The sequence below is a fragment of the Notolabrus celidotus genome, chromosome 6 (assembly GCF_009762535.1).
Source record: "Notolabrus celidotus isolate fNotCel1 chromosome 6, fNotCel1.pri, whole genome shotgun sequence".
In the NCBI taxonomy this organism is placed as follows: Eukaryota; Metazoa; Chordata; class Actinopteri; order Labriformes; family Labridae; genus Notolabrus; species Notolabrus celidotus.
In genome coordinates, this window is record NC_048277.1 from 36541956 (window position 1) to 36561043 (window position 19088).

The window sequence follows — 19088 nt, forward strand, 5'->3', positions numbered from 1 at the left end:
TCTTAATAAAACTAAACTAGTTTGCATTCCCAGGAACTCCCTCTGTGTTTCAACAGCTGTGTAAACTCCACAAACACTGACACGTTCAGCTGAAGGTCTCCAGTTTACAGGGTCACTTTTAAAACCGGAACACCGGGAGGAGAGACGCATTCACGGTGGGCTGAGAGAAGACTACTGTTACAAGCTGCTTAAATCAAGAGAATCACAGCTTCTTCTTTTGAAAAGTACACACACATACAAAAAAGATAGAACAAATAAAAACTAATGAAAGAAAGAGAAATCAAGTGAATCACAGATGGAAAAAACAATGACTGGGAACGGTTTTAGGAAAAAAATTACAAAAAAAAAAAAAAAAGAATTGGAAGACAAAATTTTGAAAAAGATTTTTTGAAAAAAAAAATTTAGAAACAAATTTTTTGAAAAAAAAAATTTTGAAACAAATTTTTTGAAAAAAAAAATTTCGAAACAAATTTTTTGAAAAAAAAAAAATTGAAACAAATTTTATAAAAAAAAATTTTGAATTTTTTTTTTAAAAAAAGAATATTTGACAATTTTTTTTGCAAAAAAAAAAAAAGATAAAAAAAGTTGACCTGGCGCCTGTCGAAATTTTTTTTTTCTTCAAATATGAAATTGTGCTCCAGTATTGGAAAAACATGAAAAAAAGTGAAAATTTTGCGCCTGCGGTTAAAAACATGGAAAAAGCAATGAATGAATCAACACATGAGAGGAGATAAGCGCGAGTAGCAAAGACGTTTCAACACAGCTTTAAAATCCTTTTGAACTCAAAAAGCCGTGGCAGAGATCGGCCGGTGTTTTGGTTTAAACAGCGACCCTGCTCTGATCATGTAAACTAAAGACGCTCATCAAACGTGTTAAAATATGACATTAAACACTCCTGCAGTGTAACAGCGACCACTCCTGTGGTTTTCATTTCTCAGGGAGGCGGAGCTTCTGTTTCTCTTTGGATCTCTGATTGCTCCATGAGCTGCTCACCTTTGTTCAATCAGGTGTTTCTTTTTTAAGTTCAGTGAGTGGCTTCGGCAGCTTGTTGCAAAAACACAACGGCCCAATCCTGATCTCCTCTCCCACAGACTCCCAGTCTTTAAGGCATCTTACCAGCACATGTAAGGTGTGTTTAATACTTTGAATACAGGTGTTTTGATGATTTTATTTTGAAAGATTAGCGTTGACATTTCTCTGGAGTATAAAAAAATGAATGTGGCGTCATCATAGTGTCGTTTAAACCACCTGAAGCCTGTATCTGTGAGAGTTCAGGTGGAAGGTGAGGTCACCGGACGTCATCCTCACTCCTCCGGGTCGCTGAAGCTGATCCTGATGGTGAAGTGAGAGCGGAGCAGGGACATGATGGGGTCCCGCGGGGCTCCGGCCAGGCAGTACGCCTCGTCCACGCTGATGCCGCTGGAGCGCAGGGTCAGCAGGGATTTGGCGCAGCTCTCCTTGCTGCCGTGCGTCGTCACCAGGATGAAGCAGAGAGGGCTGTCGCTCAGGCTGAACCGCCGCCGCATCGCACCCAGCTGAGACGCCAAGCTCTGCAGAGGGAGAGGGAGAGTGAACAGCGTTCTGACACACGTTAGAGGTGTGATAACACCGTACAAGAGAAGTGAAAGGCAGACGGCGCCCTCTGCTGTTCTTAAAGAAAGATGTCATCTCACAGACTCCAAGATTTTCACCTCTCTAGTTTCAGGATGTTTCTGAGAGTACCTGAAGGGCCTGTCGACTCGCAGGCTTCAGGCCGGTGTCCGGCTGGATGACGGCGTCCTCACAGAACATTATCCTGAGCTGATCTGATGGAGTGGAGGCGACGCGATGATCCAGGAGAGCAGAGAGAACGCCTGGATCAACGACAAGGAGGGAGATTCACCTTCTCAGTTATCAAAATACAGGATTAGATCATATCATGAATATACACTTATAGACATACACACAAATAATTAAACACATAACTCATATGGAAGGCATCATGATAGCTCTGCAGTGTGATATCAGACTTAAAGTCGAACACTCCTCTGTGGATGTGCAGTGGTAATAATTCCAGCAGCTGATGGAGGAAGAGATCTGAGAGATCTGATCTGGTCCTCTGAGTGTAACTGAACCTCCTCCCTGCTGGCTGAGGTCTAAACTCTGCATGAACAGAGAGGTGAGGCTTTTAAAGGATGGGTTTTTTTTTGCCTCTGAGTGTCTCTGACTTACAGAAAAGTCTCTGATCGGCCTCTGTGCAGGTATCAGTGTTAGACTGAAGAGTCAGTTTGTGATCAAGGGTTGTTATATTTATACTGAGTCACAGATATTGAATACAAAAACACAAATACTGAATTTCCCCCCGGGATAAATAAAGTGTGTCTGATTTCTGATATAAGAGCTGTTGAAAGGTTGGTGCCTTCATAGGTGGATTTCTACAGACAACAATATGATACAATAGGATACGATACGACTAGTAACAACAGGATGTGACACGATATGACCGGATACAATATGACAGGAAATGGTAGGACACGATACGATACTATAAAATACTATACGATAAGAAAAGATGGGACAGGATTCGGTCGGCTACGGCACGATAAGACCCGTTATGACAAGACAGGATACGATATGATGGGTTAAGTTAGGACACCATGTGACATGACAGGACCCGATGTGATAAAACATGATAAACTTTATTGTCTGTTCGGCTACCAGGGGCGTCGCCAGACCCCCTTTACTGGGGCACTTGCCTCAGTATAAATAAGCTGTGCCTCAGTATCAGGGGCGGACTGGCCATTAGGAGTACCAGGAGTTCTCCCGATGGACCAGAGTAAAAAAGAAAAGACTTTAGGCGCAGGTTTTAATGTGCTGCATCCACCGCAGTGTTTCCCATTCATTCATTCATTCATTAATCTGCGACCTGCTCCTGACGGACGCCACCCCCTCCTCCCCTCCCCAGCTTGGAGATCATCGCTGTGTTCCAGAGAGCAGCAGGTGAACTGCACACACGCAGCTTTCCCTCAGGTGCGGGACGTGGACAGCGAAGTTAGCGGTCTGGTTTTGATTTTGCTGCTGCAGAGAATGAGGATCAAGGTGCTGGAGGAGGAGGAGAGGGAGAGGGAGGAGGAGTAGGAGGAGAGACTGAGGTGCAGGAGTGGTCAAGGCAAAGTGGAAGTGAGACTGACAGGCGAGAGAAGGGTGAAACAAGTCAGGAGAGACGGCCCCAAGAAGACAGACATGAAGATGAAGATGACGAGGGAGCAGTTTCAACACAAACAGAGGACATTAGTCTAGAGGGGCAAGAGCAAAAACCAGAGTCCACAAAGAAGGAGGGGACACGAGTGACTTAAGGCTGATTTATACTTCTGCGTCTCCCCTACGCAGCAGGGGCTGACGCGGACATGAGCCCCACATACTTGTGCGTCGGTGTGTCCGTGTCGCGCAGCAATTCTCCGCCGAAACGCCTGAGGGCAGTGCGGTCTCTCTGATAGCCGGTCCGCCTGCTTCCGGTCCCGCTACGATCTCTGTTTACTTTTCCACAGAGTTCAGAGCGTGTTATGTTAATCTACAGCTGATACATGTTGCTGTTTATCATACAGACATGATTACATGAAGAATAGAGAGGAGGAGATGAAATACACGGACGATGTGCGGCCGATGTCCGGGATCCCGGAAGTGTTGTAAATGCGGGAAAGACAAAGCCGCCGAGCGGACCAATCACAGGGCTTGAGGTCCGCGTCGGCTCTACGGGGAGTTACATTTTGGAGGAGGTGCACGTCAGCTACGTGCGTAGGCCTCGGCGTAGGTACGGGAGCTACGCGGACCCCCGGCGTAGGGTACGCCGTTGATTCAACGCAGAAGTATAAATCAGCCTTTAGGGGGAAAGCATGATGGTCCTAAACTAGTGAAGGCCCACTATCCCCAGCACTGGGTTAAAAAAACGATCATTGAATCCACAATGGTTTGAAAGCTTTCCCTGGTTCTAATATTCTGTAAATAGAGATGCAGCTTTGGAAACACATGAAACATGACACATCTGTGAGCACTGGTTTCACTAACTGGAAAAAAGCTCTGGATCTCTTTAGAGAGCCTGAGAAAACACCTGCCCATAAAATGTGTGTGTGTGTGTGTGTGTGAGGAAGGGTATATAGTAGGGGGCCTGTGCCCCAGTAGAGCTTCATGCCTAGCAACGCCCCTGTCAGCTAGTTTGTCTTGGTGCACACACTGAACAGCCTCCACAATAAGCATCTGTTTTGTCTTTGAGACACTGGGATGCAGGTAGGACTCATCGCACCTCTCTACAGGGGCACATTTAGGAACTGGGAGCTTTCTGTGTCCTTTAACTGCTGGTGGAATTTCTGTGTTTCTCTTTCTGACGTCCTCGATGGAGTGTTTGTGTCTTGTTGCCCGCTGCAGATCAAATTTCCCTTCAGGATAAAAACAAAGCTGAGGATGAAGCTGAAGAAGAAACTCGACCTGACCTTCCTGCATCGCCTCCGAAGCCTCGCTCCGGTCTGTCGTCAGGAAGAGCTGAACGTTATTCTTCTGCAAACTCTCCACGAAAGTCTCCTCGTTGGCAAAACAGAAGCTGCTGATTTCAAGACCTGCAAGACAGAGAGTCAACACCGCCGTGAAGAGGCGGTTAAAAAGAACATTTCTATCACATTTGATGCCTCTCCTTGGGCTTTGAGTTGAATTACCGTGATGCTTAGTGCTGCTGATGATGCTGGAGCTCTGCTGCTGCTGCTCGCTGTCCGTGGTTATCAGGATGACATCAAACTGTGGCGTCTCTTCAAGATTCTCCTGCTCCATGCGTTTATTCATTTCGTGCAGCAGCTGAAAACAGGAGGACATTGTGCCTTCAGTGATGAATCCACATCTGGTGCTTTTGTTTGCACTTGCAGGATAAAACATGGGAATGGGAATAACACAACCCGATGACCTTATGAAAAATAAAAACTACTGCAGCCTTGGACTCATCAGGATTGGGATACTGTGTTAGGTAGTTGGGTTGGTGGATGTCTGACCTGTAGCAGCTGGGTTGACATGTCCTCCTTCAAAGCTAAATGCCCCTCATCAGCTCCTGTTTCAAACACCTCACGAGACGTCACCGCCACAACCAGCACCCGATCAGGGTCTTTCTGCAGAGAGGAAACAACACGAGTCTTTATTTGCTCTTCTTGTGAGACATGTGAATAAAAAGGACACAGAAACAAACACTGAATCATCAGGACAGAAATAAAGAACCAATATGCAAACATTAGAAGACTAGAGTAGAACCTGCATGAAGATACAAATGATACAAAAAGGAATTTTAGTGAACATCCTGTTTGTTGTTTGATTTATTGTTATTGTATGTTTGAAGAATTTTCAGTTTTTAGTTTTTCTACATTGTGTTTTTAGCATTTTCAGTTGTTGTATTTCATGTCTGTAGAATTTTTCTGTTTTTTTGTATTTTATTTCTATAAAGCATTCACGGTTTTTCTTTGTAATGTTTGTAGAATTTTTTTGTTTTGTATTTTATGTTTATTTTGTATGTTTTGTTTTATGTGGACCCCAGGAAGAGTAGCTGCTGCGTTAGTGGCAGCTAATAGGGATCTGAAGAAAGAAAGAGAGAAGGAAAGAAAAAGAAAGAAAGAAAAAAAAAAGAAAGAAAGAAAGAGAGAAAGAAAGACTGAAAAAGAAAGAGAGGAAGAAAGACTGAAAAAGAAAGAAAGAAAGAAAGACAGAAAAAGAAAGACAGAAAGAAAGACAGAAAGAGAGAAAGAAAGAAAGAAAGAAAGAAAGAAAAAAGAAAGAAAAAAAAAAGAAGAGAGAAAAAAGAAAGAAAAGAAAGAAGGAACGAAAAAGAAAGAAAATAGAGAAAGCTATGAAAAAAAGAAAGACAGAAAAGAAAAGATATAGAAAGAGAAAAAAAAGAAGAAAGAAAGAAAGAAAAAGAAAGAAAAGACTAAAAAAGAAAGAAGAAAAAAAGAGAAAAAGATAGAAAGAAATAAAGAAAGAAAAAAAATACAGAAAGATAGAAGAAAGACTGAACAAAGAAAGAAAATAAAGAAGCAGAAAAAGAAAGAAGAAAGAAAGACAGAAAGAAGAAGAAAGAAAGAAAAATAAAGAAGAAAAAGAAGAGAAAAAGATAGAAAGAAAGAAAAAAGAAAAAGAGAAGAAGACATAAAGAAGAAGAACTAACGAAGAAATAAGAAGGAAGAAAGAAGAAAGAAAAAAAGAAAGAAAGAAAAAGAAAGAAAGAAAGAGAGAAACAGAGAGAAAGAAAGAAAGAAAGAAAGACAGAAAGAAAGAGAGAAAGATAGAAAGACAGAAAGAAAGACAGAAAGAAAGAAAGAAAGACAGAAAGGAAGAAAGAAAGATCTGCTGGCTGTGGGATTAAAATGACAGAATTCTGAGTGTAATACGGCACGTGACATTACACAGGCATTATTCTCCACTGTTCTTACCATCATCTTGAGTTTGACTTCATACTGATCTAATGTGCATGATCTCTCTGCTCTATAAAACATCCTCCTTTGCTTTGTGCTCCCTGATTCTCATGCAGCTTTGCACACGCTGCACTAATCATGTACTCAGATATGAGCGTGTCCGAATCCCCTTCACAAAATGCACAATTTAACATTTCTTCACTAAATTCTGAACAAGCTCCACAGTTAAAGTAATAATGTGTGGTGCATTTTAAACTCACGTGTCCTATGATGAATTCGGCATACATAACATGCAATATTATTGAACTGTAACTTTGAACATCAGAATCAGAATCAGCTTTATTCGCCAAGTATGCTTGAACACACAAGGAATTTGACTTTAGTAAACTGTGCTCTCTTTGTACAAGGCATAAGAATAAGAATAAGAATAAGAACTACAATAAAAAATAAAATAAAAATATAATAACAATAACATTAGCTATAATCTGGAGTGTTGTATCAGATAAATATCAGATATTTTAATGCTTTTTGAGTGAAACCTGATGAGTGATCTGACATACATGTTTCTGCGTATGTTGTGTGTTTTGAACTCTCTCGTGTTGGGACGCTCCCACATACCATCTCAGGTGTGTCTTACCTGCTTCACGTCGGGGTTCTGGATCGTGGATGCCATGTCCACCTGTCAGCTGGAGCTCTGCAGGTTCAGAGTGTTTCCAACAGGTTAATTCACACCTTTCTTCCACGTTACTACCACTTAAAAAGCTGTAAGACAAACTTACTTCAAAGTCCCCCCAGAAACAGGGAACTGTCTGTTTGGGTTCCGCCCAGAGATGAGCTGATGGTGAACGAATCGAGCAAATGATCCAACTCTTTTATGTCGTGAACAAAGAGGTGTGGCTGCTGTTCAGTAGTCATCTTTTGGACCATTCAATGTAAGGGATCGTTCATAATATAGTTTTTAGTATAGCTGTTCATTGATAAAAGTTGGTGCCTTGATAGGTAGATTTCTACAGACATTAATATGATACAAAAGGATATGATACAACACAACAGGATATGATACAGCAAGACATGACAGGATACGAAACAACACGACAGGATACAAGAGACATTTATTATCTAGTTCAAAATGTAGTCATTTTTTAAAGTAAATAATGTCTTATTTTATTATTATACACATTAATATTATTTATTCAGTTATTTCTTATTATTTAATTTATTGTGGATTATTTAAATATTTATTTAGTTATTAATCAGATCTTATCATCTCATGATTTTTACAGATTACCTCTCAGCATTTTAATATTTTGCTATATTTACTTTTAGTGTAGCATCTAAGTTTATTTTACTGGTTTAATATTTCAGTGTTTTATCATTTTATTAATTTATTTTATTTTGGTGGGTTTGATTTCATGTGTTGAGTTTTAACCATAGACTGTAAAAAATATGGACGTAGTATCCGTGACGTCACCCATCTGTTTCTGAAGAGCTGTTTTGAGACCAATCGGCTGCGGCAGCCATATTGCTTCTGTCGAGCCAGTGTGACGTAAAGAGGCGGGCTTTGAGCCTCCTAGCCAACAGCTGCAGTGTCCCTGCAGGCAGCTGTGCCTCTGATTGGAGGACTAGTAATCTCAATATCTTCGAAATTGCCGAATTACAAAAAAATTCACCCCCCTCACAGTGAGAGGACATCGAGAAATTAGCTATTCAGACTACACTCATCTTTTGTACCAGGCTGTAAACATGTTTATTAATGCTGCAAAGATCGTCTTTTCCCCATTCATGTGTATGTGACTTCCGGTACTTCCGGAGCCAGCCTCAAGTGGATCCTCGATGAACTGCAGCTTTTAACACTTCCGCAGTGACGCATATTTTTAGACCGGAGGTTGCCGCTTGGTTTTAACATCTTATTTACCTCCAGTGTTTCCTCATCAAGATATCATGAGAGCGATTCCTCAGTTTGTTCAGCAACTTCTTATTTATTTTACATTTCTTCTTCTTCTTCTTCTTCTTCTTCTTCTTCTTCTTCTTCTTCTTACTATATCATGTTCTTAACCTTTTGTGTCGGGGATGGGGGGACTTTTTTATCATTATTCTTATGTACATCACTTGGTGTTAGAATAACATTGCATTTAAAGCGCTTTAAAAATAAAGTCTGACTGACTGACTGATTGATTGATTGATTGATGAGGAGTCAAAACATTTTTAAGTGCATAATTTTGTAAAAATACAAATTAAAATGTAAATATTCAGTGCTTACTGTACGATAACTTCATAACACGAGTCAGGGTGATGTTTTTTTGCCTTCATAGACTGGATATTATAATATATTCTACTTTATTTTAATTCTACAGTCAATTGTAGCCATATTTGATGTCTAATCTTTAATTATTTAGCTCATGTATGAGTACAAATTACCAACATAGATCAAAACGTTGCTTATCTGGCCGAACTATAAAATAAAGAAGCAGTTCTGAACATTAAAACCCACTTTGGAGCTTAAAGAGTCGATTCTTGCCGAGTCGAGTAAAATGTTCCAGCTCACAAAAAGAACCGAACTCCCCTCCGCCCAGCGTCGCCTTCCTGAAACGCGACGTTGGTTCTGAGCGCAGCGCGGTGACGTCACTTCCTTGTTTGTCCGCCGCTCGCAGCCCCGCCCACAGCAGTGATTATTGTGTGTCAGGTGAAGAGAGTCGGCCCGGTTTGCCCCTTTAACCCCAAAGATCTTAAAGACCTGTCCGGAGGGAGCAGGGGAGCCGGTCCAGAGCGGGTCTGAGAGGAACCCCGTCCTGGTATGACACGGATCTGACCCGGTTCGGAGCGGTTTTGTAACGGATCCGGACCACTGGGAGGAAGAGAAGGAGGGAAAGTTTGCTCCAGCTTATGTTCACGGTGAGAAATCCTTACTCTGTTACCTATGTCCTTCCCTCCTTACCTCCTACGCTCTTCACCTTGGTGGTTTGAGGCGTCCCGTGTGCTCAACATGAACCCCGCGGACTGGTCGGGGTTCGGTTAGTCCTGGTTCAGGTCTGCAGGTGGACCGCATGTGGTTAGCTGTCAGCAGGTACAGGTAGCAAACAGGAGCAGGGGGAGAATATAATCTGTAATCTGAGACAGAAAGCAGCTTCAGATTACTCTGACAGCCAGAATACAGAGAGGGACAATATCAATATATTGACATTCAATCATCAATAATCAATCAGGCTCCATTTGATATATTTCATGCAAATCAATGCACCTTAGACACATAGATGCATACAAATGTAGGTAATAAACCCCCTTATATATCAGTGTTTGATAAAAACAGACATTTTAACCTCTAATTTGTTATAATCCAGCTCACACCAAGCAGTGACACAGATTAAAATACATAAAAATACATACAGGCAGGGAAATATCTCAAATGAAGCCTGGATTAATGGAATAAATGCAATAAATAATTAAAATTATACGTATAGAAAGATCAGTGTAAGGCTAGACCAAGAAGAAAAATATTAAACATATTCTAAAAATATTAATAAACATTTATGAGCAAATGCAAAACTAAAAAAAAAATATATATATATATAAAGACATACAGAATAATGCTTATGATTTAATTAATTTAATAAAACCAGACTCAAATGTTAAATTTATCACTTATGTAACAAATAAATACACAAGGCTTTATTACAAGCCAGTTGCAAGAATCCTGCACACTGTCCAACTTTCAAATAAAACATTTAAAGGCAATGCTTTGGTGTTAGACCTTCATCAGGGGAACATGGTCCAGGGTTAGGGAAGGTCTCGGTTGGAATCTTGCATCTCAAATTTGTGAGCTGCTTCTCACTTTTCTCCAACACACCTCTCCTTTGGAGTTGATGAGCGAAGCCTTTTTTTTCATTTTTAATTACTAGCCTGGAAATGACAAAAATGGACTAAAAGAACAAAGTTAAAATGCAGTCAAACATTGGGAATAAGGGAATTTTTAATAATTAATAATTAGAATAATCGTTTAACAGTAAAATATCTAATAGTTCATGTGACTTTTATATTCATGATATATCTTTTCTGTTGTTTCTACGAGCTCTTGGTTGTAATGTGGCACAGTCGTCAGACAGAGATTGTAGAGCATCTGAAAGCTGTTAGCTTCTTGTTGTTAAATAACAAAATACTTCCATAACAAGATGAGAATATTTCAAGTAACATAAGGAAGCATGAGATCCAGTTGCCCGTGAAACGAGTAAAGTAAAGTTCTGAAGGAACTTTTATGAAAAAATACACAAAAACTGAGGTAAAATGCAAACTTTACAGATCTCTCCATTCAAATAATCGACAAACAGTGAGCAGTGAATAAAAGAAAACTAATTTAGGGTCCAGATTGAAGGAGTTACTGTTCCATTCTATTCTACTTTGATCTGCTCTATTCCATTCTCTTCTGCTTTGATCTGTTCGGTTCTATTCTCTTCTGCTTTGATCTGTTCCATTCCATTCTCTTCTGCTTTGATCTGTTCCATTCTATTCTGCTTTGATCTGTTCCATTCTATTCTATTCTGCTTTGATCTGCTCCCTTCCATTCTCTTCTGCTTTGATCTGTTCGATTCTATTCTCTTCTGCTTTGATCTGTTCCATTCCATTCTCTTCTGCTTTGATCTGTTCCATTATATACTGCTTTGATCTGTTCCATTCTATTCTGCTTTGATCTGTTCCATTCTCTTCTGCTTTGATCTGTTCCATTCTATACTGCTTTGATCTGTTCCATTCTATTCTGCTTTGATCTGTTCCATTCTATTCTGCTTTGCTCTGTTCCATTCTCTTCTGCTTTGATCTGTTCCATTCTATTCTGCTTTGATCTGTTCCATTCTATACTGCTTTGATCTGTTCCATTCTATACTGCTTTGATCTGTTCCATTCTATACTGCTTTGATCTGTTCCATTCTATTCTGCTTTGATCTGTTCCATTCTATTCTGCTTTGATCTGTTCCATTCTATACTGCTTTGATCTGTTCCATTCTATTCTGCTTTGATCTGTTCCATTCTATTCTGCTTTGATCTGTTCCATTCTATTCTGCTTTGCTCTGTTCCATTCTCTTCTGCTTTGATCTGTTCCATTCTATTCTGCTTTGATCTGTTCCATTCTATTCTGCTTTGATCTGTTCCATTCTCTTCTGCTTTGATCTGTTCCATTCTGTTCTGCTTTGATCTGTTCCATTTTATTCTGCTTTGATCTGTTCCATTCTGTTCTGCTTTGATTCTTGCTTTATTCAACATCTGATTCGACTATGAATGAAAACTAAATTCTTCTTCAGATGTAAACATTCAGAGAAACGCTCGCTGCTGTGTCTCTGAGTCTGCTGACTCATGCTTTGAGGTTTTCAGAAACTCTTGTTGCTTCAGGAAGGCGGCACTTTATTCTTCAGAGGAGTTTTGTTTTTCTCCTCTGTGCTCCACAAGCTTTGCATTTTTCTGTCTGTTTCTGACACTTTAAAATGTTAGCGCTTCCAAAGTTGTAAAACATGTCTGCTCATTCTTCCAGTAGCTGTAGTGGAGCTGTAGGGAATAAAGGTGGATGTTAATGGCTCTAATTAGCTGCTCACTCTCCGTCTCCTCAGTCAGTCAAATGTCAGTCAGTCCGTCTCCTCTGAGTGGAAGGTGCAGCAGTGTGTGTAAAGGCTCAGACGCTAATAATTAGAAGCAGTCACACCAGTTGCTCTCTTTATCCGTCCATCAGTCAGTAAGTGTGATTACAGCTCACGTTATCAGTCAGTTGGTAAAAAGTCGGTTCTTCAGGTTCGGACGGCGCTGAAAAGAAAATCATTAGAGGCAGTCGGACCAGTCGGACAGCTCCCAACACACGATCACACCCGGGACGGAGCTACCTCCAAAAACCATCAGTTTTTACTTCAGCAGAAAAACACTCTGAATCAATCAATCTTTATTTATACAGCGCCAAATCACAACAAACGTTATCTGAAGACTCTTTCTGAACTAGACCGTACTCTATGTTCTATTATTAACAAAGACCCAACATCAAGACCGGATCAGATCCAGTCCCATCTTCCAGACAGGACTCAGTCTGATCTCATCTTAATCCACCATGAGCAGAGCACTTTGCAGCATTTAGCAAGTTACAGTGGCAAGGACAAACTTCCTTTAACAGGCAGAAACCTCCAGCAGGACCAGACTCATGTTAGACACACATCTGCTGAGACCGTGTTGGAGAGAGGGATAGAGGGAGATGAAGAGAGAGAGAGATGATAGTGAAGAGACGGATAGTCGTAGGTGTAGCAGCTGGAGTCTGGCACGTCCACAGCAGCAGAGATCCAGAGGAACCTACGAGACAAGGGAGCTCAGGGACTCCAGAAAGGTCTAAGAAAAGAGAAAAGAGAGGGAGACCAGAAGAAAGAAAAGGAGGAAAAAATAATGGTGAAGGACAGGACGGGATAAGAAAAGGAGAAGGAATGAAAGAGAGAGAAAGGAAGGAAAGAATAAAAGAAAGGAAGGAAGGGAGGAATGAAAGAAAGAAAGCAAGAAAGAAAGGAATGGAAGAGAGAAAGAAAGAGGGAAGGAAAGAAAGAATGAAATAAGAAAAGAGAGAAAGAAGTAAAGAAAGAAAGAGGATGAATAACAGACCCAAAAAAAATGAATCTACAGCAGAGATCTAGAGGAACCTACGGGACAAGGGAGCTCAGGGACTCCAGAAAGGTCTATGGTTAGTAACTTTAATGGGACAGGAAGAGTTAAATTAAGAGACAGGCAGAGAGAGGAGAGAGAGGGAAAAACAGGATCCCAGTGTGTCAGTCTAAGCCTATAGCAGCATAACTAAGAGCTGGTCCAAGCCTGATCCAGCTCTAACTATAAGCTTTATCAAAAAGGAAAGTTTGAAGCCTACTCTTAAAAGTAGAGAGGGTGTCTGCCTCCCGGACCCTGGCCTGATAACTGAAGGCTCTACCTCCCATACTACTTTTAGAGACTTTAGGTACAATGAGCAGGCCTGCATGCTGGGGGCGTATAAAAAAGGTGCAGATCTGATAGGTTTCTATTCTAGTCAATGTGTTAACTTCCACTGGATCCGCTCTGTTGCGTTCCGGCTGCATCTCTGATCCGGCAGGTCAGAGTCCTCCCGATCAGATACACAAGACTTCTATTCTTGCCGGATGCCGGAGCACGACGCATCAACTCAACAGAGCAGATGGAGCGGGACAGGAAGTCAGGTTTCACCAAAACGAAATGAAAACATCCGGTTAATTTTCAGAATAAAACACTGTGTTATCACCAGATCGTATTTCACTTAACTACAACAACAAACCAAAGTCATGATGAGCGGAGCCAGGCCTGGAGTCATGTGAAAAACCTCGGTCACATGACTCCAGCTGTCCGGTGGTCCTGCTCCGTGCTATGTTCTGAAAATGCGACCAGTGGGTTTCGTGACTGGAGGGAAAACACAGAGCCGGACTGCAGTGGATCGGAGACGGAGGTCCTGGGTCAGTGTTTCTCTTGTGTCTTATCAGACCGGACTAAAAGGCCAACAGCTTCAGGCGTTCAACAGTCAAGGGCCGGGACTTGTTGCTGACTGTGTTCTGATCCCTGTTTCAGTCTGCAGAGCAGAGGATGAATCATGAGCTGAGGGAGCTTCGAGCAGCTGATGAAACATTTCCTCCTCCCTGAACAAACAGAACGGTGGAGCGTCTAATTGCCTGTTTGCACGAGCTGGCGACAGTGTTGATGCTCCCTGTTTAAATAAAGCTTGTTGTCATTTAGTGTTAAAGGAGTGTCACGTTCAGGAGGTTCATCAGAAGAAGAAGAAGAAGAAGCATTTCTTTCTTTTGTTTCAGATTCTATCGATCAGTTTCATCATCATCGTCAGATTTCTGCTGAAGCTTCTCCGGACATTAATGAGTTAATCGCCTTGCAGGAAGCTCACAGCTGAAGTTAATGAGGTCTTCTGCACAATAAATGCATTATGTAGTTATGGTGATATGAATATGAGCAATAACACAATCCCCAAAGACCAGCTGAGTCACAATAATCAGACAAGATCTGATTCGGGGCGCCATTGGTGGAGCAGGCGCCCCATGTACAGAGTCCTGGAGTCCTCAACGCTGACAATACTTCTCCTCTCTCCCTCCTCTTGAGTTTCTAGCAATAGGAGAACATCCCTCTTTCTATGTACAGTTATTTGAGATTCAGTTGATGCAGCGTGTTCAAAAGCAGCGACCATAACCAGGAAGTGGTTCATCCACCAGAGAGAGACGCAGAAGCGTCATCTATGAGATAAGATGTCACTTTTACCAGTTCAACAAAGAAAGAGAGAGAGAGACGATGATGAATCCTTCTAAAATAAGGTGGAAAAACAAAGAGATAGAAGGAAATTCAAACAGTTAGATGAAGATGAAGAGGCCTGTTCTCTTCTGGGGACACTGACTGTCAGCACCAAATGTCACTAAGTTGCATCTTTCCAATTTCCAAGTCATTTGAATGATTAGTGGAGAAACCATAGACTGTATAAATAATGGACGTAGTATCCGTGACGTCACCCATCTGTTTCTGAAGAGCTCTTTTGAGGCCAGTCGTCAATGGGAGTCATATTGCTGCTGTCGATCGATTGTGACGTAAAGAGTAGGGATGCATCGATCCTACATTTTAGGTCCCGATACCGATACTAGCCGATCCGATCCCGGTATTGATTCGACAATCTCTATTCCTTAATGTGAGGATAGAATCGTGTTTTGGCAACTTCAGGCTTTTCTGACTTGATGGTGAACTGTACCTGGGTTCCAAGTGCTAAACCAGAGGCCTGAATCCCTTAATTTCAAGGATCTGGAACAATTAAAGGTGACATATCATGCAAAATGTTCTTTTTAATGGTTCTCTACCTGAAATATGTGTCCCTGTCTACAAACCCCCTGAAAATGAAAAGAATCCATTCTGCCCCTGTTCTGATTTCTCCACCTTTCTGTAAATGTGTGCTGAAACCAGCCGTTTCAGTTTTCAGTGTTTTTCATACGTCACAACAGCATCCGGTCTGTAACAGGAAGTCAGAGCTCGGAGCTTGTTCAGCCCATAGACTGTATAAAATACAACTCAACCCCTCCTTCGTTTTTCATTCCCTGCACACATGTGTGCTAACAAGGAGCTTAGGAGGGAGGCATGCTAGTTGTAGGCTGTCTTAATAAACACAAAGGTTGGTTTTACTCCCCACGTCTGCAGATTTGAAGATCTAGTGGATGATTTTTATTTATCATGGATAAGTGCTAGCACTAGTTAGCATAGCCACGTAGCTACATGTTGGTAGCTGTGTACCAAGACACATGTCGACATACTGACAAATAAAACAACAAGAAACACTAAATCTGTGACCGATCCTTCAGAAAGGTCCTGCTGCAGGCGCCTCTCCATCAGGATCAGATTCTGGATCAGATTCAGAGGGTTGAAGTAAAGCGGGTCTGTGAGCAGCCGTGTATATTCAGCCAACATGTAAACATTAGATCAACGTGCTGGACAGCCGAGGCCACACCCACTTCCCGAGGGGGCGTGGTCAGAGAGAAAACAGACTGTTCTGAGGAGGACTGAAGAAGAGGGGTTTTCAGGCAGACCAAAATCTGATTTCAAAGTGTTTTTTTGAGCATAAACTTTAAAGACATGTTTTGTGGACCTCTTAGACCAATATATTTAGATGAAAAAAGCGTAATATGTCACCTTTAAATCCAAAAACCTGTCCATTTTTTCACACCTTGAATCCATTAATAGAAGGTTTCTTCCTTCTTTGCAGTCGGCTACAGCTGACGTAAACTTCCTCCTTTGGGCTCCCATTATATTTTTCAGCTCACTGCCCTCCGTCGAACTGTTAGCGCTGCACATGTTGAGAGTTTCCGTCGGAGTTGTTAGCAAAAGAAGCGTGACATGCAGCTAAACTACAGAGCCTCTGTAGTTATCCTCCATCATGCTCCACCGGGCGGCGCTGATGACGTAGGAGACGCACATGGCTGTTGTAAACACAGAAAAGCATAGAACTGAGATGAATAGATCTGCCGTATGGATCGGCACTATATATCGGCCCTTGTCACCGATATCTGATCTAGCTTTTTGAGTCTGATCTAGCCGATACCAGGATCGGATTGGTGCATCCCTAGTAAAGAGGCGGGCTTTGAGCCTCCTAGCCAACAGCTGCAGTGTTCCCACCTGTCAATCAAGTCAGCTGTGCCTCTCATTGGAAGACTCCTAATCTCAATATCTTTGAAATTACCGCATTATGAAAAAATTCACCCCCCGTACAGTGAGAGCACATCAAGAAATGAGCTAGCCAGACTACACTCGTCTTTTGAACCAGGCTGTAAACATGTTTATTTCTGCTGTAAAGATCGTCTTCTTTGAATTGGTGTGTATGTGGTTTCCTGTACTTCTGGAGCCAGCCTCTAGTGGATCCTTGATGAACTGCAGTTTTTAGCTCTTCCGCATTGGACTCATTTTTGGACCGCTTGGGTTAGAGACACAGCCTACATACAACTTTAGCTCCATTTACTAGATCAACACACTGACAAACCTCGCCATGCTACCAGACGACATCTGACACCTGTGCTTGTTTACATCCAGGTAGTAGAGCTTTACAGGACGAGTGTCAGGAGGCTGCTTTACAGCTCAGAAACCTCTCTGTAACTTTCCGATCATGAAAGCTGCTGGAAGCTTCAGTCTCCGCTCCGTGACCCAGTCACAAGACTTATTTCTGCTCTCGGTCCCCAGAGTGCGTCTTGAAATGGGGGAAAGAGTTTTCGGCACGCTGCTTGCTGCAGGAGGATCTGTGTCGGAGGGAGCTGCTCTCTCTTTGAATGATTTTAAAAGAGGACTGAAGGCGTTAAAGGAGCATGCATCAGGTTGTAGATGCTCTGACTGATGACTTCCTGTTATGTGTTGTGATTGTTGGAGCGTGCTGCTTCTGCTGTTCTTGTCCAGGAATCAATGAATGAATACATAAACAACATATGTCGAGCATTTCAGGCGTGTAATTATAGAAATATTGATAATCCATTAAAAGGACTTCTAACTCTGGTTCTGATCAATGAGTGTGACAATGTTTAATCGTTCAGTAGATTAAACACACTCATCCCTGCTCTCTTTATGACGTTATGACGGCTCTTAAACACAACAGAGCTGTAAGACACAGACGGAGTAAATAAGGAATATCAATAAGCATCTTTTTCTGTCCTCCTCTCTCTCTCTCTCTCCTCCGCTCTCTGCAGCGCCGTCGTCCGTCATGTTCAGGTAGAGATCGACCTCACGGCGCCCAACCATGCGGAGGCATCTGGAAAGGATCCGCTTCCGGGGCCAGAGACGGGACGAGTTCCTGGACCTGGCTGAGTCGCCCAACACGTCCGACACGGAGAGCACGGAGGACGTCGTGCTCAAGCCTCGCGTCTCCGTCAGAGAGGCGGAGGAGCTGAGGGAGGTGGAGGGCGAGCAGCAGAGTGACGCTCAGGTACACAAACAAACACACAAACACACACACCTGTCTGATCTGGAACAGAGTAGTCAGAGTGATCCGTCTACTAGAAGAGAAGTAAGTGTTTGTGACCTCCATGAAGGCGAGCTGACCGAGCCCAAACACAGAGCTCACACAGGAAACACACACACACCGTGTTTCAGGAAACACACACACACACACACACACACACACACACACACACACACCATGTTTCAGGAAACACTTAGTGTGTATTTACATTCTTCAGTCCGCCTCAGTGTGACAGATGATCCGTAGTTTCTCTGCCAACTAGTTTGAGCTGATACTCGGGCCGGGATGTTTCCTGCTTCCTTTTCCTGTTGATCTCATCTCCACTGATAGCTCTCCAGCTGCTGCCTGCTTCATGGTGAACCCTCCTCTGTGGAAATGTTCAGTTTCTTTCCCTTCTGTTAGCAAAGGTCTGATTTGAGTTGGTAAACTGAAGGCTGTGTAGCCAGCCAATCACAGACTGTGACTTTAAGTAAGTCAGTAAATAAGAGAGTATGTAAGAGGGTGAATACGTAACTAAGTAGGAAAGTAAATAAGTCACTGAGTGAGTGAGTTACAGAGTAAGGAAGTAAGTAAGAAAATAAGCATGGAGGCTAGAAAGAAGGTAAGTAAATGAATGAGTGACTGAGTAATAAAATGAGTGAGTATGTAAGGAAGAGAGTAAGTTACTTAGTGAGTGAGTGAGTGAGTAGGTAAGGAAGTAAATAAGTAGGCTAGTAAGTAAGCAATGAGTGAGTAAGTAAGAAAGTAAGTCAGTGAGTGAGTAAGTATGTCACCAAGTAAGTAAGCGAGGAAGAAAATAAGTAAGGAGGCTAGAAAGTAAGTTAATTAATGTGTAAGGAAGTCATTAAGTGAGCAACTGAGTAAGTCAGTGAGCGAGTACGGAAGTGAGTAAGTAAGCAAGTGAGTGAGTGACTATGTAAATAAGAAAGTAAGTTAGTACGTATGTAAGTAATCAAGCAAGCGAGTGAGTAAGTAGGGAAGTGAGTGAGTGAGTGAATGAGTAAGTAAGGAAGTAAGTGAGTAAGCAAATAAGTAAGGAGGCTAGAAAGTAAGTTAATAAATGTGTAGGGAAGTCAGTAAGTGAGCAACTGAGTAAGTAAGTGAGCGAGTGACTATGTAAATAAGAAAGTAAGTTAGTACGTATGTAAGTAATCATGTGAATAAGTAAGTGAGTGAGTGAA

General features: G+C 41.9%; 2 protein-coding genes across 4 annotated transcripts in view; one reads left to right on the forward strand and one right to left on the reverse strand.

The window, feature by feature from the left end:
* Nucleotides 1–1148: 1148 nt before the first annotated feature.
* LOC117813697 (cytosolic 5'-nucleotidase 1B) lies at nucleotides 1149–7272 on the reverse strand. 2 transcript variants are annotated; one of them, XM_034684694.1, is made up of 7 exons: nucleotides 7199–7272; nucleotides 7057–7113; nucleotides 5013–5126; nucleotides 4686–4821; nucleotides 4467–4589; nucleotides 1723–1853; nucleotides 1149–1550 (listed from the first exon to the last, which is right to left on the reverse strand). In XM_034684694.1, exons 2-7 carry the CDS (start codon nucleotides 7090–7092, stop codon nucleotides 1305–1307), a joined length of 786 nt encoding a protein of 261 aa, XP_034540585.1. In that variant the 5' UTR covers nucleotides 7093–7113; nucleotides 7199–7272; the 3' UTR covers nucleotides 1149–1304. The 2 variants fall into 2 exon arrangements, with proteins under 2 accessions (XP_034540585.1, XP_034540584.1); XM_034684693.1 differs by lacking the exons at nucleotides 7057–7113; nucleotides 7199–7272 and adding an exon at nucleotides 6438–6536.
* Nucleotides 7273–9045: 1773 nt separating this feature from the next.
* Nucleotides 9046–19088, forward strand: part of LOC117814983 (GRAM domain-containing protein 4-like) — a 42725-nt gene continuing 32682 nt past the window's right edge. For both annotated transcript variants that reach the window (XM_034686589.1, XM_034686590.1), the window contains exons 1-2: nucleotides 9046–9311; nucleotides 17636–17871. In XM_034686589.1, coding sequence (XP_034542480.1) covers nucleotides 17686–17871 — 186 coding nt within the window. In that variant the 5' untranslated portion in view covers nucleotides 9046–9311; nucleotides 17636–17685. The remainder of the gene's footprint in view (nucleotides 9312–17635; nucleotides 17872–19088) is intronic.

Coding starts and splice junctions, on each gene's coding strand:
- LOC117813697 (XM_034684693.1), bottom strand. CDS start 6,500: ATGTTTTATAGAGCAGAGAGATCATGCACATTAGATCAGTATGAAGTC. Junction 1,854..4,466: donor TTCGGAGGCGATGCAGGAAG/GTCAGGTCGAGT, acceptor TCGTTGATCCAG/GCGTTCTCTCTGCTCTCCTG. Junction 1,551..1,722: donor CGAGTCGACAGGCCCTTCAG/GTACTCTCAGAA, acceptor CTCCCTCTGCAG/AGCTTGGCGTCTCAGCTGGG.